We start from the raw sequence: 22,376 nt of genomic DNA on the forward strand, positions 1-22,376 counted from the left end.
TCATATACTATGTTAATTTTATCATTTTGGGTGATTATTAATCCCTTACGTAACAAATCATATTAAACAGTGAATATGCGTTTACGCAGTGGACGTCTGTATTTATACAGATGCATGGATAGGGTCGTTAAGCACCGTAGTGATTAGAAAACACACAAAAAACAAGTGGAACACCCGTACAAATCTAGATAAATTAGAGGTAACACTATTTCGGGTCATGACAATAAATGCTCCTTTGCAAGTCCCGATCGCAGTTTTAGCCTTGAGTTTTTTGAGTTATATAAAATATCGAACCTCAATGACTCAACTTAACTTAAAAAAAAAAAAAATGGCTGGATTGCAAGGAATAACATGTCTGTAAAAAACTTTCATCAGGCTAAATGCGCTGACCAGGATCCCTCACTATTTCAAATTTTAGCAAAGAATGAAGTACAAACAGTTAATATTGAATACAGTAGAGATAACTTGTCTTATTAGTAATCGCTCAGTTCCTAATAGTTCGTCATTCATTGCTTTATACGTAACCAGCAACATAATGCTAAAAACACACAATACGTTGCCGATGGTAATAAAGAGAAGGATCCTAATTATTACAAAAAGAAATAGAAACAGTAGCCCGTTCAGAATCAAACAAGCAAACTCGGTGACTGTGTCACCTAGTCAAGCGGTCAAGGTTAGTTAAATCTGCCGAGTTTTCAAAGCATAGCAAATTCCACACAATAAGCGACTCTAGCAGAGTGGGGAAAAGCGATGTTGGATCATACATCCCAAATACCTTTTTAAAATTAAAAAGGAATTTCCCTATGCATCACACGACAGTATCAAGTAATCAGAGCAGGTTCTAGTAATTTTAATACATTAAGTTATAATAAATACTGGTGGATTAAGCCCAACTGTACGCGCCGTAAAAATTAGAATATCTTGTTTTATTCCTTTAGTAAACGTAATATCCTGTATTTACGGACTCACCGTCTGTTGTTCGAACTTCCCTAATGAGAAGTCCGGATAAGCGAGCGCTTACAGATACCTCTATAGTTATAAAATACATTGATCTGTATCTAGTGTAATTGTAAGATCCATCTAGGGGTATACAAAATATTATCTTACATCCTGCAAAATAAGGCGTGTTTATCAAAGGAAAATCCTATAAACCTTCAAACATATTAAAATCCGTTTGAACAAAAATGAGACAGTTAATCAAATAATAACTTATATAAAGGAACTATACATTTGTCTCATAAATCGTAACATTGTTCAAATGACCCAACAGAATTCTCCCACAACCGCAGTCGCACTTTGCACGCAAAATCTCGAGAAGCATGCACCCTCGAATGTCTTAGTGCGTGTAAAAAGACTTTGCTGGGAAATGAAATTTTAATCCTTCCCGACACTCTGAAATATAACGATTTCCGCGAACAAAGCCCTAGACACGGTTGACTCGCTGCAAACAAGTTAATATAGTAATCCACAAAAACCTATACATATAAATATCGCATTTCTTTTATTGTTGCTAACTTTTAATCCCGCCCAACCAGTCGTGGATGAATCTCTCTGATAATCTATCTAAAGTAATATCAGTAAAGTCATTCAAGCAGAGGTGATTCAGCAGAAACTTTTTTTTATCTTTTATCTGAATACCAGGAAGTTTCTCCACTAGCGAGTGATTTCTGAGAAAAAAAAAAAAAAAAAAAAAAAAAAAAAAAAAAAAAAAAAAAAAAAAAAAAAAAAAAAAAAAAAAAAAAAAAAAAAAAAAAAAAAAAAAAAAAAACGGATGTAATTTAACACAAAATACGGTCTAAGGACAAACATAAAGCTATTTACGTACCTTCGTATAGATTCTCAATGAAATTTCAAAATAGAGATAAATGACGAAGTTGAAAAATGTTAGTAATAGGAGTCATTAGGAAATCAAATAAGCCCATATAATTTTTCCCTCAAATGTCATGTCATAAAAGATCGGACTTGGCGTATCTGCGTAGATTCTGTCGCTTAAACAAGGAAACGACTCCCGATAGTTTCCAGTGCGATGTACCGACGATATCTTATCTCTGTTAGGTTAGAATAAATTTTTCACCAGCTTGGACTTACTTAAATGCTTTTACCAGATACCATTACCTAAGTGATTGTACCTCATACACCGTTTTCAGCACACTCAGGGGACATTATCAATTTTTACGTATGCCTCCGGCTTACGTTGCGCCCCAATTACAATATAGTGTTTGGAGATTTTTAGGCGATAACCTACATGCCTATATGGATGATCTTGTAATCTTTTCTAATACCTTAGAAGTACATTCACATAAAGTAGAGCTAGTGCTACAGAGACAAAGACAAATAATCTCAGAGTAAAATATCTAAATGTGAGTTTTTTAAAACCGAACATGTTTATCTAGGTTTTATGTGTCTGGTCAAGGTCTTAAAAGTAGTCCATGGTAAGGTGTCGGCTATTCATAACTTTCCGGTACTTATTAACGTAAAAGGGGGATACAGCACTTTTGCGCTGTAGTGGGTATTACAATCGTATGTAAATATGTAACTCTTCAATCATGACAGCTCCTTTAACAGATCTTACGAAGAAGAGCGTAGATTTATTATGGTCTGAAAAGCATCAACAGGCGTTCGATATCTTAAAAGCGGAAAATGCAGCTTACCTAACTTAAAAATCCCTGATTTAAATAAGGAATTTTTTTTTATTGCAACAGACGCCTCAGACCAAGGGGTAAGAGGGATACTACTTCAGTAATATGATAAACAGTTCTTCCCTATAGCTTTTTATTCACGTAAACTAAAGCCCTCTGAAAGTAAATATGCAGTAATAGGCAAGGAAGGGCTAGGTATCTTTAACACTAGTACATTTTAAGTTCATAATCTATGGCTATCCTGATAAAGTCCTTACTGAACATGAGTCCTTTACCGAGTTTTTCAAAGGCTTTAATCACAGTCCAAAAGGAACTCGGTGACAAATGATCATTCAGGTTATTGGAGCCAAGATAAGATATCTACCTGGGAAAGCAAATATCATAGCTGACGCATTATCCCGCAATCCCGCACCATACAGCAAAGAACCATTAATTGGACTAAAAGATATAGAAACATCCGTGCCTATTGTTAAAACCGTATCTAACAAGAAAATTCCTTAACCCAAGAGATCGCGAGCATTGAATATCTGGGTCGGAGCGCAGAACTGTTACAAACTGAACAAAGCAAGTGTCAACAGCGATAAGCAAAACAATAAACACCAAACAATAAACACTTCGAAACGGAAACAGGGTCAGTGGCTAGGCAAAAACAATAAACACTTCGAGCAGAAACCCTAAAGCAAAAGTATATTTATAGTATGTGTATCAGAATAATGTAATCAAATGTAATGTTCTATGTAGGTCTGTGACGAGGAAAACCCGAAGAACACAGCAGATTGACTGGAGAAAGGAATGCTTAGCCCGAACTTCTCATGGGCAAGGCAGACGTTAGGTACAGGTGTCTATCGGTATGCGCAATGCAACTTGCAATCATTTTAAAATTAATAAACAAAATAAGGAAAAAGAATTTCTATAACATCAAAATGAATTAATTTTTTCTGAACCTCATAGACATTTAGAAGTATCAAGATATGTATATATGAAATATTTACTTGCAACATTAGCCTATTACAATTCAAGTAAAACATTCATGGGAAAATGTCACATTTTCTTGGAAAACCCAAAGTTTATTTAGAAATTAGTTACATAGTGGGTTTTTTTTCGTTGCATCTCCTACCTATTAATAAAGTTTTAAAAAAAATTAACCTCAGAGGATGCGCACGAGAAAATTGAATATGAAACTTTTGTTAGGGCACATAGAATCATGATTAATATTCTCTTTGACTCTTATGCTGCCTGGCAATCTTACAAATAGCTCCATTTTCCACTTCTTTGTCTAGTAACTTACTACCAGTAATATCGAATTTTCTTTGAGATTCGTAATGATATCTATTTATTTTTTATAATTAATGGATATTTTTACAAGTCATCAATAGACGTTGGATAGGTTTCACTCATTGTTAATGCCATGGATAAAAAAGTTTGTACAGCGGACTCTTTTGAATTCCAAAATATCAGCGAATTCATGTGGGTTAAGTCTGGTCTAAATGGCTCTCTTCCCTCCCCTGTATTTGGATGTCGTCTGAATTTACTTTGCCCTTGTGACAAGTATAATTTCACTTGCAGGCTGATTAATGGAACCTGGTTACAGTATCCTGCAGTACGAGAATTTCACATCGAAACTTCAAAAAAATCGTTCGTCGCAGCGGACGACTACAGTCAAGTAACAACCGCCTACAATGTGAAAGGAATTTCATGGACTTCTTCGACCGACACCGTATCTCGTCGTTAATCTCGTTTTAATGCGGAATGCTCTGGCGGCTGTCGGAATCGACTACGAATGGGACATACTTCCGACGATTACGACCCGAAGGATATTCAACTCTACTTTGCTGGCGAAGGACTCGTGCTGGGATGATCTATTCATCGCGAACGTAATAGTGTAGCTTAGGATGCAGAGAATAAGTATGAGTGCAAAATGGAACGTTGGACCCGCCCAGGCAAATTTTCCCCTTGTTTTAACCATTGAAAAAGGCCGTTTCATTGGCTATAGGTGGTTGTCTGGAACTGTGTAATGGACGAAAAGTTGTTCGAACGCTAGTTAAAAGTGAAGTAGTATAACCTCGGTCATGTATCCTATATATATAAAGTATCATGTATCCTATATATAATTGATCATAAATAACAGAGTCGAAATATATCTTTGCGTGTACGCAATAGGAATCTCTTATATAAATGATCATAAATAACAGAATCTAAATATATCTTTGCGTGTACGCAGTAGGAATCTATTTAAAGTGCACATATATTAATCATAATTATATGGAATCCATATACCAATGTATAAACAAATCAGGTAGCCTATAATCAATCCGTTACCTTTTTTCTTACCAATATCTGCAGTTATATGTGTTAGTATATGGATTAATGAATCAGATATATAACAGTTAGCATAAAGATCAACGAATCAATCAGCATAAACATTAATAACTTTATCAATTCATATATGAAATTTTTTATCAGTTAAAATATGATTTTTATCATGTTAATCTTCATTCTATGCAATTATCAGAGTACATTAGTATTTTCTGTAGCATAAGTATCTTAAAGAGATGAAGTGAAAAACTGTATCATTATATATCACGTGATCACTATTATTTACCAATATCATTGTTTTATATTTTATTACTTGAATCAATTCATGTACACAATGAATTTTTATTTACTTATATATATATATTCACATAGTGTCTGTATCACACTCCTATAAGTCAAATGCAAGTCAAGTTTGAGTAATATTCAGTAGTTGGTTTTGGTAGCTGACCGAGCTGATGTAAGTGTTTACATAATAAAAATATGGAATGTTAGTCCATATATATAAAAGTATAAAACTAAAGAGGTCAACCAGATTGCTTGCAGGAATGTGATCAGACTAGAGACGCTAAAGATGACGTATACAATAAAAGTAGGCTAAGATAACATGTCGTCACCTGTAGTCATTCAATTGTTTATAAACATTAGTCCAAGCTCCCTGCTTGAGACAACTACCGCCTACGTGATCTGTAGCGTGTCTCATTTGATTGTGTGTTCGTATGAAACTATGTCATTTGTATGCATGTTCATATGTTCGAACTACTGTCTGTTCCTTCATAACTTGTAACAGAGATGGTAGACAAGCAGAACAGAGTTAGCTATCGTCATTAGAAGACCTGTACCTCTTTACCTAAGCTTTATCATGTAGAGGAATAGGATTAGCCATCATCATTGGCAGAAGCGATCAAGCTATCGTCATAGAAGACTTGTACAATCATATCTGATCTTCAGCATGTAAAACTTCAGAAGAATATATAATTTTTTATACTTAGTGTTTTCTACAAGAACCTCACCGAACCATGAGTTTAACACATCGTCGTAAAGATAATACCGACTTCGTAAGTGATCTACAAACCCCCAGACACTCCATTGAAGATGGAAGTGCAATACCAACCGACTTAGCGTATAGATTATCGCAAGTCTAACATTACCTCATAGGGCGCCTTATCATACAAGGCACAAGCCCTAATACTTTGATGTAATTACTAAGAAAAAAAATCGATCTCTTTTGTACAACAATCCTCATGTTCCCTTTCCCTCTGACCACGATCATGTGAGCAGTAACGACCATTTATGGAGGTCAGCGCCACGAGTCCCTGTCGATTCCTGTTTCTGATTGGCACCATAGTTAGTGTTTTAGTTAGTGTTTCCAGTGTTTTTGAATCCCAAGCAGGGTATCTGTTTTTGGCACTATAAACTTGATTTGAAGCCTCTTGAAAGTCTACAAAGGTGTGTCCACCACGGTGTACCAAAGAAGCAAGGTTTTCCCGAGACTTCACCTGTGTCATTGGTCATTTGCTTTGCTGTTTCCTTCCTCTGTGGGTTGTTGAACACGCCGAAATCGTTTTGCAGTCGTTGTTTGCAGCAAACGTTCTCATCGCGATTGATGAAAAGCGTGGCAGCGGAAATCATTAAGAAAATGAACTCGTATTATACCAGAGGCGACCTGTTCTTGTGATAATTCTACCTATTACATTGCATCTCTAATCAGTTAAACAAGGTTTAACATATACCAGAAAAAAGCGGAAATGAAAGGTATAATCCACAGGTTAAAACTAAAGAACCGTATTCCTTTCAGTTTTTAATCTCTCGCTGCCAGCCATGAGACCCAAATTTGGCAAAATTTTATAAAAATCAAGACAACGTTTTGCGCAATTCTGTGAAGAAAGAAACAGTCAAACTGCAACAAAAAACATGACCTCCTTTCCTAAAGAGATATGGGTACCTTTCTCTGGTGCCCAGTAAGAGAGGCTGATCTGTTTGTCGTTCATGGGGCATGATCTCTGTACTTAAATTCCTCTGGACAATATCTTCGTTCACCTTACTCCATTAACCCGTCAAAGGATACAGGTACACACGGTCCAACAGCTGCTTAAAGACCGTAGGTAAGACAGATAGGCTACGTGCCAGAGGTCACCGAAATCATTTTTAGCTTGTCTTTGACAGCCTGAGGAGTGAATGATGGGATAACATGAAAAAGATCAAAATGGCGCCAGTGTGATAATCACATGTAACGGAGAAGAGAAGAGGAAGGGAAAGAAAAGAAGAGAAGAAAGACAGCCATTAAAACTGACTGCACGAACACAGTGAGCTGTGGAATTAATTATTGATTCAAAAAGCCCATTGGCTTTGCATGAATTTCATTACCAAGCAAACGATCATAAAGAGTAAAGGGACGTAAAGTAATAACAATAAAAAATACAGAGGAATTTTATATTGCGTTCCTGCTGAATTTTAGCGCTGTATTGAATATACGTAAGTATACAAATCTACAACGGGTACTTTTCCAAGTGCATTTGACATACAAACACGCCCATATATTATATATATGTACACACACACACACACACACACACACACACACACACACACACACATATATATATATATTATATATATATATATATATATATATATATATATATATATATGTCTGTGTGTGTGCATAGCACATGCACGTACTCACATACACACACATATATACGTATGTATGTATGTATAGAAAACAACGTTTAGAACCACCACTCCAAGGGTGGAGACAGGTAACATTGAAATACGTACATTCGTATACAGGTATACAATAGTTTTCATGCTCCGTTGCAAATAATTTTCTAAGAATGTTGCTTATTTGCCGCACTTCCAGGAACTAGACTGGATCAATATTCAGCGTTAAACCAGGTGAATAATAAGTTATTTTTTCATCAATGGAACAGCACTGATGCGTGTGACAAAGTCATTATCAATATTAATGGTGCCCTTTGTAAACAAACTAATGAATTCACGTACACTAACAACACAGAATAGATAAACGATCAATAAAGAATAAGAGCAATTATAATGCTTAAGAGACAATAATTAAACATAAATAACAACGTTCATATAAGTATGTAAGTAAATACATCCGCCCACACAAACATTTTAGTCATATATAGTACAATAACACGCACGTTAACAAGCACATCAGACGTTTTTTGCATTAATGACCGTCCTACTTACCTCTGGACACACCCATCATTAAGTGAAGAAGATTGTGTGGATACTAATTATATATATATATATATATATATATATATATATATATATATATATATATATAGAGAAAAAAGAGAGAGAGAGAGAGAGAGAGAGAGAGAGAGAGAGAGAGATATTTATATTACTTTATTCTTTCAGTTCCGGTTTAATTCTTTTTACTCTAAGGGGAAAAACATGACTCACGCCACAGGAGGATTACGTGATAGTTTGGTGTCTCTCTCTCTGTCTCTCTCTCTCTCCACCGAATAAAAATTACCATTATTATTATTAATTTTGCTACAGGGCATCAAATCTTATGAGACTAGTCGGAAAACTTGGCGACCCTCTCTCTCTCTCTCTCTCTCTCTCTCTCTCTCTCTCTCTCTCTCCACCGAATCTTAATTTCCATTATTATTATTACTTTCCCTATAGGGCATCAAATCTCACTATATAGTATATATGTGTGCATGCACCTCTGAGCACGAATTCGGGGATATTAAGAGAGTAAAAAAAAATATCCTTTACCTGACACCAAAATCCTATCAACAAATAGGATAAGAAACTTCCACGCCCACCCCACAAATAAAGAAAGAAGCCATAGAGAAATGAATAAAAAACTTAAGGCGGGTTCCCGGTATATTCGAAATCTTACCGGTAGCTGTGGAAACAGTACAAGCTGAATTAATTGCTCAGTCTTATTTTTAACTTGTAAACAGGAAAATATATTAATCTTTATCAGAAAACTGAAAGACACTGAGAATTTGGTGAAATCTGCGGAATCGCTGAAATTCGTGTGTATTTTGTTTTTTGCCTGAGTTTCTCATTACTGTACTGGAGACCAATGAAGAGTTGAATGAATATAGAGTACAATGAAAGATCGAAATTGGATTTCCTAGAGGCGAAGGTAGACGAAGCACTGTGCTCTTTTCCCACGGTTATTGTTTGTTTTTATGGTGTTTTTACGTTGCATGGAACCAGTGGTTATTCAGGAACGGGATTAACAGCTTGACGTGACTTCCGATCCACGTTGAGAGTGAACTTCTATCGTCAGAAATACACATCTCTCACACCTCAATGGAATGCCCGAGAATCGAACTCGAGCGGCCAAAGAGGTGGCACGCCAACACCATACCGACCACGCCATTGAAGCGCTTTTCCCTTAGTTAGGAAACAGGTTACAAAGAGGTTATTAGGAGCCCAAAGAGGGTCAGTATATCAACATACACATCGCTACGAGGAAATAATCAGAATAGAATATATATAATTTAAGCCAAACGACAAATGCCGAGACCTATGATGTCATGAAATTGACAGTAAAAAGGTTTGCAAGATGTAACAAGAGGAAATCCTCTATGTTGTATTCTGAATCAATTATTAGGAGAGGGTGGAAAGTAAGATGGAAGAAAAAGAATATGAACGGAAGTACAGTAAAAGGAATGAAAGGAGTTGCAGCTAGGGGCCGATGGGACCCTGCAAAGAACCTAAAGGAACGCTTACAGTGCACCGTATGACCTGCGCTAAAGGAACTAACCCCATCTCCCCACCACACCTATGGGAACAAGGAAATTGTTGTTCCTTACGTCACTGCTATGTATGCGACGGGAAAGATTTCTCTTACGACCTTGGCAATCCGTAAAAAATACACACACATACACAAGAATAATTTTATTATTCTCGCAAGTTTGTTCTTCGCAGAGGCAATAACCATAAAAGTCTGTAAGAATAATTTGCATGATAATCTTAGTAAGAGTGCCTCAGAATGCCACCGACTGCAATTGTCGAACTGACGTTTTAATAATGCAAGGAGGAGGAGGTAAGAGAGGGAGGGAGGGAGGGAGGGAGGAAGTACGGAGGAAGGGAAGGGGTGGGACCCAGCGTAATCAGCAGCAAAAGAGAATAAGAAGAAACCAGCAAAAGGGCCATAATGTTTCAAAGTTATGCGTTGTTTGCTCACGGTAATAAACGATTATGACGCAAGCCGAGGAATATTGCTTCTTATCACACTACCTCTGCTCATTTCATTATGAACCGTTATTCTACTATGGCTATTAAGAGAAAACTGACAGGCAAATTTATGGCTAACGCTAAACTCGAGCAATAAATGAATTAGACGCTCTAATAAGTTAAGTATATCTTAGTTTTACCAGACCACTGAACTGATGAACAGCTCTCCTAGGGCTGGCCCGAAGGATTAGATATAATTTTACGTGACTAGGAACTAATTGGTTACCTAGCAACGGGACCTACAGCTTATTGTGGGATCCGAACCACATTGTATCGAGAAATGAATTTCTATCACCAGAAATAAATTCCTCTGGTTCCGCGTTGGCCGAGCCGAGAATCGAACTTCGGACCACCGGAATGGTAGCCGAGCGCGAAATGCACTCGGCCAACGTGGAACTTTAGACGCGCTAATGAGGATAGAAAAAACCTAGTTATTACAGAAAGATAAAAAAATAGAGAAACTGCGATTAAAGTTTGTATATAAAGTTTTTTTTTAAGCAAGACTGCAATAGGTGTAAGCTGTTACTCTAAAGATTCTCAACAAGGATCTTGGGGTGAGGTTACAAGCCCCATCTTGTTCTCAACCCTGGCTGAGATCCACCTAATTAGCTACTTACCTCGATCACTGTGATTCAGATTCCGGCATAGTACCCACCAGTCGACTCAGTTGTGAATGAGTAATACAGCCAGCTGTGGTTAAGAAAAGGGCATAGGGCTACCGACCCCACGGCTTTACATGACTTCCGAACCATGTCGAGAGTGAACTCCTATCACCAGAAACACACATCTCTGACGCCTCAATGGAATGCCCGAGAATCGAACTCGCGGCCACCTAGGTGGCAGGTCAACACCAAGCCGACCACGTCACTGAGGCGCTGAAAACCGAAAGTCTTTACCTCTCTGAAGCCAATCCTTATCAAAGATGCGAAGGTGTCTGGTGATTTTATAAATGTATATATACATATATACATATATATATATATATATATATATATATCATATATATATATATATATATATATATATATATGTGTGTGTGTGTGTGTGGTGTGTGTGTATGTGTGTGTGCGAGAAATTAAGAGGGAATTATAGCTACTATAATAACATATGTATTCAGCCGCTTGGCTACAATGGTGAAGATGAATCTAACCCAGCTCTAAAAATATATATGAATTCGACAGGTATATGTATGTACGAGAGGCAATACACTTTTATCCTTCTCGTGGTCAGGTCGGCATTGTGACCTCATTGTGATTTTGGGACACCGGTTCATTTCCCGCTACTGGGCATCATGATCTCTTCAAATTTCTTGAACTTGGATCTAAGGCTTTGTAATGACAAGTTTATACAAAAAGCACAAACAATTCGAGAAGTTAAGAGGGCATTGTGGCTGTTACAATTACCATATATGCTGTTGTATAAGGTAACTCCACGTACATAAGATGACCCTCCAGTTTTCATGTAAAAACATAGGTTTAGAGGTATGTTCGCTGTATAAGACGACCCCCAATTTATCAAATTAAATAACAATATCAGCTGATGTAAGCGTAAGCAATGGTGAGGTCAATGAAAAATTTACTGGTACATTACAGATAGGATACTATTTTATTTGCAACGATCAACATATCTAAAAAAAACATTTTAAACAATAAAAATACTATAAATTCGTTATCGTGTTCATCATCTGATATCGCCAGTTCGTTGATGACGTCTTGTGATATATTTGTAAAAAAAATAATCGTACAGATCAAATTCCGAATCTGATGGCGTGTCAATTTCTGTTTCTTCTTCCTTTGCAAAGTTCACTGCTTTTAACCCGAACGAAACTTCGTACTTCCTCCTCTTATTTTTACCAACAGTTAGCTTGACCATGATGGGGTCTTGTGAAAACTGGATTTGAATAATACTTTTCTGAATCAAGCTAGTTACATAGTGAGAGTTCGCTCATCCTACTGTCTGAATATGGTAATTACGTATAGTAATTACAGTTGTTATGTTTACAGTATCGATGGTTGTGTTGTGTAGCTAGTGATTCGCTTGAATTACCTACGGATTTTGCTGTAATTACAGCTGTTTTGTTTACTGAGTCGATAATTGTGACGGTAGTTAACTACTGACACAACTATCGACACTTCGGGAGTTAGCCAATCATTAAAAATCTTGGCAGAACTTAAGGTTTAATCTTTATACTCCGTGTATAAGACGACCCCCGTTTTGGTTTACATAATAACTTAATATGTATCTGGTAGAATGTGACCGGTAGACTCTACATAAACACACACACACACACACACACACACACACATATATATATATATATATTAATTATATATATATATATATATATATATACATATATGTATATATATATAGATTTATATATAGATATCAATGATTAATCTATTAATAAATATCTAAGATTATATATATATATTAAGAGGAGAGAGAGAGAGAGATAGGAGAGGAGAGAGGTAGAGAGAGATGAGAAGAGAGAGTGAGAGAGAGACGAGAGCAGAGAGAGATGAGAGAGAGAGAGAGAGAGAGAGACAGACAGACAGACAGACAGACACGGAGGATAATTCCTCAGTAAATTAATCGCATTTCTTACCTTGTCTTCCTGAAGAGATGATTAAAACAGTTATGATAACCAAGAAACACATCTTCTTCTCAGTATTCTGTGAAGAGAAAAATGTATCATGAAAATTATATTCAAAACGCTATTAAAACTGTTGCAATTTTAGCAATTATGTGTACTTTTCTATCGCTGATACAAATCTGAAAGTATTAACTGTGTCCTTTTGCTTTTTATGAATATATCTATATATCTCAAAGTGCAATTTTAAATTGTTTGTAATTAGTTGACCTCTATACTGGATTACCTATGATTATTATCAATTAATTCTTCTTTTTAATAAAACCATTTCTTCCTTTTGAAAGTATAGTTTGTTTTTTCTTGACTGTTCAAATCATCTCCTTGTGAGACACGATGAACAACTAAAGATGTAAATTCATGTTATTTGGACATCTTATGGCTCTTTCTAGCTCAGTGGTAGCTAAAAGACCTGTGGTTCGATCTTCGACTACCGCCCACCCACCAGCCGACTCGGTTGTGGATGCCGAACAGTCAACTGTGGTCAAGGATGAAGGCATCGGCCAAGTAACCTTAACAGGAGATATTTGCCAAGAAAAAGGACGCCCTCTACTTACGACGCTCTAAAACAGGAAAATGGCGTATCGTGTGTGCATATATACATGCACACATTCATACATACTTACACGCTTTTAAGCACTCACACACATCATATATACATACATACACAGACTATATATATATATATATATATATATATATATATATATATATATATATGTGTGTGTGTGTGTGTGTGTGTGTGTGTGTGTGTGTGTATGTGCGCAAACAAAAAATCAAAGTTTTACCCGCCACTATCATATTACTTATGAAAAAGAAAGAAAACAAAAATGGGGTAATAATGTACAACCATCAGTAAACAATTTTGACAGCCTGACCTTCGCATCTTCAACCACCACATCCTCCGTTTTAGAATTATCTTAGGATATGTCAAACGCCACTTAAAAAGAGAGGCGATATGCTCCAAGTACTCGAAACTAAGAATAGCTGTCCCGTGGTCGACAATTCATCTTTTAAAAATGTGAGAAGGATGAGAAAGGTTCGCGTACATCGGGCGTCTGAAATCGTATGGCCTTATTTGTTTTCTTTTTTCCCATTGAACATCTTTTCGCCACTGTTTTTTACTATCTGAACGAATCAAACACACGTTACGTCAAAACAAAATATTAACGTTCCGAAAAACTTTTCTATAATCCTAAGACCGTGTTTTTTTTTTTATTTGCTTTTGTTGTGATAATATAAAATAAGTACTCAACACTGAAATCTTTACGCGAAAGTGTTATAGTATCCTATAAACATACACACACATTATATATATATATATATATATATATATATATATATATATAATATATATATATATATATACACATGCATATATATATAATATGTAATTATAATATAAGTACACGAGTATATCTTCGTGTCTGTATATTAAAAGACAATACGTGTGTGCTTGGTGCAAAAAGGAAGACTATAAAGCATATTGAATAAATTTATAAATCTATAAAAATATGGTAATCAGGAATGTCCAAGAATTTTTTCCCATAAATATAATATGAAAGAACGTGGAGCTCCATTAACTTCAAAATTGGCTGCGCTATAAAGTTTGATCTGAAAATCAGATTTACGTTGATACTAATAATTTCGTGCCATTGTGTAAAATCTTGTGCCACAAGATTTCATCTTTCTTTGGAAAATTTAAAATACAATAAATATATATATCATAAATATGACAGAAGAACATATGCAAAATTAGTGTTTAACATGGCATTTTGCCTGGCGGATTAAGAAAACTTCGATTTAAACCTGTTTGGCAACCCAGCCACATAACTGCGATGCACTCCCGCGCGTGACGGCTGATTTGCACCCTTCTTATCCTTTTGTTTTTACTTGGAACCTGTAATGGCGAATTAATTCACTATTCTGGAAAATAAGGAAATTCAAGTAGTTTTCGACAATTGCTATAATGCGATAATGCGATAATGCTTTAACGGGCATTTCGGTAGAAATGAAATATGTCCACTGAGTGGCAACATTGAATTAGCCGTTTCCAAGAACTGAATTTCCTTCTTGTCTCTTCCTTCCAGGAAATACCACCACTACCTTATTCTTCCCTTCCTTCTCATCTTCCTCTATGTTGAACAAGGACATTACAGTGAGGTAGGGAATTGACTGGAATGGAATATAGGCTTTTGGCCCGAGGCCAAGAAACTGGAACTATGACGTCATTCAGCGCTGCAGCGCTGAAAGGGAAATTGATAGTCCAAAGGCCTGAGAGATGTAACAGGAGGAAAGCCTCGCAGTTTGAAACAATTGTAATGAGAGGGTGGAAAGTAAGATGGAAGAAGAGAATATGAACAGAGGTACAGCGAAAGGAAGAAAAGGATTGCAGCTAGGCGCCGAATTAACGATGCAAAAAACCTTAAGTAATGCTTAGGGCACTGCATGAGGTGCACTAGCGGCAATACCCCCCTGCGGGGAGTGAGGTTTGGGGCTCGCACGATTACACCACAGTAAATACATGGAACAAGTACATTTAACGTTTCAATGTGGCCTCACACGAATGGTAGGTTATGGAAGTGCAAGACATCTTTCTTGTCTGGAATAACCTTGCATTCCAGGCACAGTCAATCCATGTCCTTAGTTCTGGACACACTAACCCTCGCCTGAATCCCACAGCATCCTGTTATAACCATGAATCTCTCATAAACTTATATTTGTTGCCATCCATTTTACTCCGTCCACATCAATGTACATCCAAAACCAAAATGTCTAATAAGTTATTTAATCTCTTTTCGAGCGACATGAATTCAGGGGGAAGTATCGTAAACCCTATACAATGGTACCTATTTGGTGATTTTCATGCAGGCAAAGTATTGCATTGATTCTGACTGGCCTTCAGGAAAGAATACAACCAGTTATTTCAATTATAAGTAATTTTCAACCAACAAGGGTTCAACAGGCTTTCACACAATGCTCTAATGACTATGATAACTTTCTATGGTATATATATATATGTATATATATGTATATATACGTATATATATGTATATATATACTATATATATTTATATATGTATACACACAATACATATTTACATATATACAAACACAATTACTGATATAAATATATAGTAAGCTAAATTTACTGGGTTAACATTATTGATTTATTATATGCAGATTCTTTTAATTACTCCAAAGTTAAAGTTAAGTGTCATTTCATTTTTCAAAGGAGCCACACCTTTCTTTCGTTAAAATATATTCCCTGTCATGGATTCCGTAGAAAATGGATATCATGGGTTCATGAATTAGTCAATTACATTAGCAGTAGGCATAAATTGCTAGTTTAGAAAAATAAAGATGACATACCTTATAAGCTCGGCTTTGAATCATTATTCCTTGTAAGTACATTTGTATTTCAGAGATGATTCCTTTGTAAACTACCGAACATACGATTCACCTCTGAAGAAAAATGTCTAAATGTTAAAAACCACTACTTACGATAATAACGCTTGTAACGAAATACCCAAACTTTTAATATTGAATATTTTAGTAACAGAATCTATTTCCATAGCTGCTTTAATCAGATTCTTCGAATTTGCAAAACTAATCCTTATAGTAATATTATTCTAGCGCGCTCAAGGACAATATTCCGTTAAAGAAATGGAAGGGTGCACGACTACTCTCACGAGCTCTGAAAGTCAACTGACTGGCTAGACTCTAGTCCTTATGCATTTTCGCTAGTCATGAAACTATAAGGTGGCAGCATTGCTTGGCTCTTGTCAGTGTTACCATATCTCAGTTGCAAAATTACACACCTAGTATTTTTAGAATGAGCCAAAAGATCATGGTATACGAAACCGTACCGAGCTTTACGTATTTCTTTTAGCTTTAATTGAAAATAATTAATGATATAATATTATGTAAAGAGGAAAAATGTTTTTTTTAATCTTCTTGTCAAACTTTTTAGTTAGCTATAATTGGCAACGATCATTCTGATACGTAAATTATGCTCATGATCAAAGGCAAATTATATTATAGCAAAACGAACCTGTCATGGCAACACGTACGTGAGTTTCTGCGTAAAAAAAAGTAACATAAAAAAATCATAAAAATCTTTCCTTTGTAATGTGCACCTGCTGAGAAGTACGATCCGCGAAGATTACGTAACCTTCATTTTGTATACTTGATCTCTCACCCTCTCTATCTTAAAGCGTATAAAATATGTATATAGTAATAGTTTAATTAATCACCCACCTCCTTTCTCTCTTAAAGAGAGAGAGAGAGAGAGAGAGAGAGAGAGAGAGAGAGAGAGAGAGAGAGTTATGCACTAAAAAATCTTTTACAATTTTTCCCTCTCTTTTATTACAAGAGGATTATTTTACTGAGAGTAAACATTAGTACTATGGGAAATACTCTCTCTCTCTCTCTCTCTCTCTCAAGAAAAGGAACATTTGTTATGCAAAAGGGCAGGTCTGAAAGACTGTTGCCAGTGTCATGAAAATACCAGTGAAATCTTTGAGTGAAAAAGACCAAGCATTATCAAAATGAGCTACCAAACGTATGATACAAACCTGTAGAACTGCTTCGAGGCAACAGCGCACTGTAACCAGAATCCCTTTATCCTTCCTGGTATATTAAGACAAAGGTCTAGGAACAAACTTTTTATGTATCTTTATGAGTGGATGTTATTCTCAAGGTCCTTGCCATTACTGTCTGATGCTTTCTCTTGTATTGGCGATGGATGTGTTTTGAGCGTAGATATCCAGAAGATGGTTCCAAATGTCGAATATATCAGTTTTATGTTATAAGATTGACAACATTCATCTCTCTCCTGTCTCTCTCCCCATCTCTCTCTCTCTCTCTCTATCTTCTCTCTCTCTCTCTCTCTTCTCTATAATATATATATATATATTATACGATATATTAAATATAACATAGATTATACACACACACACACATACACACACACACACACACACACACACACATATATATATATATATATATATATATATATATATATTATATTATATTGTGACGAAGTGCCAAGTATCTGGTTACTACACTTACCAATCATTAATTGTTACCTCACAACAGCCAGTCACCTGAACCTTCATCACGGGTAATAAACGACTGAATATTCTAAAAGTACCTGATCCCTTAAACAACTTACCAGTATTGCAGAAAATCAGACTATGTTCATTGAAACAGGTGTGAGGTAATCTCAGATGTAATTAAATTAATTAAAGGGCATCACTCCATCAACATCTTTAAAAGTCTAAGTATTTCCCTGATTTCAGAAGTCTAAGTACTTCCCTGCTTCTAACTCACTTCAAGTAAACTGGAGGAAAACAGCTCAATTACCACTCCATGTTTCTACCTAAGGAAATCATATAATTATTTACTTATACTGGTGAAAAAGAAAACACTTATAAAAATTTTAAATACAAAAATTTATTATTAAACTCAGAATTTATAAGTGAAATTCACAATATTAGGGAAAATTACTGTTACTTGAAAACAAAGGAAAGTTTAATAAATTCTTGAATTAATTAAGTAAAATTAAATCAAAATTAATTTATCACTAAATTCAAGAAAATTAATTCAATCGAAATTCAAAAGTGTTAGGCAATAATTAAAATTTGGAAATTAATTCATAAGTGCTAAACAACAATGAAACTTGCATAGAATTCTAAGTAAATGCAAATTAATTCACAAGTGTTAAATTCAATTAAATGTGCAATGATTAAGTAATAAAAACAATTAAGTCAATCAAATTGTGAATGCAAATGAAAACACAGAAAAAGGTGTAAAAAACCAAAACTGCAAAAAGTACCAATCACACAGAACATAAAATAAAAACACACACTTCAATAAGAAAATGGATAAATGCACAAAAAATCACTTCAATAAGAAAATGGATAAGTGCACAAAAAAATCACTTCAATAAGAAAATGGATAAATGCACAAAAAAATCACTTCAATAAGAAAAATGGATAAATGCGCAAACAAATAACTTCAATAAGAAAATGGATAAATGCACAAAATAATCACTTCAAATGAAACAAACACAAGACACAAAAAATTTGCAATGTGTAAAAATTTAAACTTGTTTTATGAAACCACTGTAACTAATAGTTACACTTTACCTTGGTACCAATTGTTTCTTTCTACTGCATCTGGCTCTAAAATTTCACCACACAATTCACAATATTTCAAAAAATAAAAATAAAAGGTGCCGTGACACACTTGTACAATGATTGTTCAGATTCCACAAAAAGCACTAAATAATACTAAATAACTCTAAGAAATATAAAATCTGAAATTTATATGAGTGACCAACAATTACGCACACTAAAGTCTATACGTTAATAGTAAATCAAAAGTGGCTTGCGAGAGAGAGAGAGAGAGAGAGAGAGAGAGAGAGAGAGAGAGAGAGAGATCTAAACACTATGAGGATCTAAGTCTGAATGAATCTTCCTTTACGTACGGGAGCTGGACAGTGGAGTTCGCACAAAACGTTTTGGGCTTGCGAAAGATGGTGCAATCCATCTAGAAGCTTCTAATATGATGGAACTTTACAGAAAAATCGTGAAATCTTCATGTGCTATTCGGCAAAGACATTCACATATGAAATCAGTCATGTACATAGTATGCTCAAAAAGACACGTACTCGTCTGAAAGAGAAGTCCCTAATCAAACGTGTTGACAGGTTTGGAAAACAACTGGGACACTTCGGGGTCTCTTATCTCGAGGCGTTGACATATTATGGAAACAATTTCTATCTTGGAATGGACAAAGTTAATCTCTCTCTTTTTACATTCTACGTTATATTAACTCTTACATAATAATATGCGAAATCTGAATATATTTTTAATCATCCTATAACTCTAAGCTAAAAAAGGAATCTCAAAATGTTTCAAACACTTTTCTAACATTTTATACAGTCAAGGAGAAAATATATGTGTTATAAAAGTAGCAACATATAATATATATATATATATATATAGTATATATAATATATATATATATCTATATAGATATATATATAATATATTATATATATAGATAGAAAACAATACTAGGCTCTGAGTTTTTACTGTTTACTTAACTATGGGAATACATATAATAAATATCTAAAAATATAAATTGTAGGCTTTCCGATGTAAAAAAAAAAATAACAAAAATGTGTTATTGGCTGTACCAAGGAAATAATAAAAAAAAAGTACATACAAGATAAGTTTATATTCAAGAAAACTAGAATAGAATGTACATTCATGTAAAGAGAGACTCGTAGATTTATTTATTGTTGGCATACCTACATCTTGATTCGAATATGACCACAATAAATTCTAATGCTATTGTTATTATATCGTAACAATGTTTGCTGTTATGAAAAAGAGTATGATTTCTTTTAGTGCATATGGAATTGCATATACAAAAATTAAAAGTGCAGGAAATTTTCTAAAAAGAATAAATAAAAAAATCAATGCTAAACGAAAGCTTAAAGCTAAAATAAAACGTGTCCAGTTAGAAAACAAGAAAGTTCATTCATGCCAATTCATCACCTTTTAAGCTACTTTTTTTTCTGAGCTTTTCTCTCCCTTATACGAAAATATAAATCCAACGAACGAAAGTAAGAACGAACTTGCATCAGAGCCAATAAATTCTTAAGCCATAATACACAGTAGTGCTCAGTTACATGGTTTTCGTCACTCATGCACATATTCTTTCAATGGATTCCAGGACTTTATTCATCAACTTTCTCCATAAATATTAAGTAAATTACAACCCTGAAGTAAATTTACTCGATTTACCATTCCGCACCAAATTCTTGCATAAAGTCATATTTCGTCCTGTTATGGATGTTCTTTACTCGTGAAACTCCACGCCAGCCACGAACAATACGATATAGCGTTGTCGAAATTATGACTTCATTCTAGGGAATTTTGCAGTTTCAGAGAGAGAGAGAGAGAGAGAGAGAGAGAGAGAGAGAGAGCGAGAGAGACGAGAATGAGAGAGGAGAGAGAGGAGAGAAGAGAGATTGACGAGAGAGAGAGAGCATCGAACATATGTTTAAACATTTATTAATAATGCTTCTTACGATTATGAAATTGTTAAGTCATACTACTACTTATACGGCTGATTATAATAGAATCACTAATGATGAAATGGTTTAGCTTTTCTGTTCCCCATCATACCTGTCATTTTCACCTTGGCATGATAACTCTCCTTACACGTCTGAGCAGATTTCAATCCAACTTAGCACGAAGGTAAATAATTGTGATATAATGATCATCCAACTGTCTCTGGATCTGTCTGTGTGTTTGCGTTTCCGTCATTCTAATATTGTCTTTGCAACTCCTGTTTTGTATATCTGTATGTCCTTATGCCTGTCTGTCAATGTGTCTGTCACACTTACCACGTCAGTGTAACTCCCCCTACACAGAAGACCCTTCAGTCAATCTTGTTGTAAGTTTAGGTTTGTAAAGGGAGATCTGTCTGTCTGTCAGTAGAAAGATACTTTTTTCACTCCATTCATACCTTTAAAAGCTTACGAACCTTGGATATATCAACGGGTACATCGTGTTCAATGCTATTTGTCATCTCAAGATGACATTTTCTGGTACTTGGACTAATAGAATTTAATTGCAATGGAACGAGAATTGATTAGTGTTATGAACAGTAAGAATCACAACAAACCGGTTTGGTTAGCTTTCAAACGATCTCCAATTGCCTCTTCCTCATATAGGAAAATTAAGAAAAAATATATGCTAAATTGACAGAATGTGAATATTTTCATTTTTTTAACAGTGGTTCTTGTTCTGGACACTCACTTGTTATTATTATTATTTTTATTTATTTATTATTTATTTATTTTTTTTATTTTTTTTTTTTTTACTCTATCACAGTCCTCCAATTCGACTGGGTGGTATTTATAGTGTGGGGTTCCGGGTTGCATCCTGCCCTCTTAGGATCCGTAACATACTTGACAACAATTGAACACCATTTCTTCATGTTCAATATATTCGGTTCTCTCTCTCTCATTTAAACATTGCTTTTAACCTCATCGAGATGTATGTGCCATTATGGAGTAAGTCATATTTGTTCTGCACACACACACACACACACACACACACACACAGCACACACACACACACACACAGCTATAATATATATATTATATATATCGTATATATATATATATATATATATATATATATGTGTTCTGTGTGTGTGTGTGCAGATATTACCAGTTAGATCTGCCATAGCTGATATGTAACGTATCTCGCCATTAAATTTCGGTAGACGGAAGAAGAAAATATGCTGGCAAGAATTTATGTATAAAAAATACGAAACAATTAAACTACGTATTGGTGTCGAGAAAAAAAATTTGTGGCACTCCCTTAACTCCCTATGACTGAAAAGGACCAGCCACTACCTATGATGAACATGACAGGAGTCAGGCCCTTGTTTAAATCATCCACAAATCATCATCATCACGACCTGCGTCTGGGCTATTCTGCCTGGCA

The 22,376-nt window shown here is 35.1% G+C and overlaps 1 protein-coding gene across 2 annotated transcripts in view; it reads right to left on the minus strand.

Moving 5' to 3' along the window:
- Nucleotides 1–16,527, minus strand: part of LOC135225168 (uncharacterized) — a 40,352-nt gene extending 23,825 nt beyond the window's left edge. For both annotated transcript variants that reach the window (XM_064264422.1, XM_064264428.1), the window contains exons 1-2: nucleotides 16,210–16,527; nucleotides 12,796–12,862 (exon numbers count right to left, since the gene is read on the minus strand). In XM_064264422.1, coding sequence (XP_064120492.1) covers nucleotides 12,796–12,862; nucleotides 16,210–16,251 — 109 coding nt within the window. In that variant the 5' untranslated portion in view covers nucleotides 16,252–16,527. The remainder of the gene's footprint in view (nucleotides 1–12,795; nucleotides 12,863–16,209) is intronic.
- Nucleotides 16,528–22,376: the final 5,849 nt, after the last annotated feature.

This window comes from Macrobrachium nipponense, chromosome 20 (genome assembly GCF_015104395.2).
Source record: "Macrobrachium nipponense isolate FS-2020 chromosome 20, ASM1510439v2, whole genome shotgun sequence".
NCBI classification, from domain to species: Eukaryota; Metazoa; Arthropoda; class Malacostraca; order Decapoda; family Palaemonidae; genus Macrobrachium; species Macrobrachium nipponense.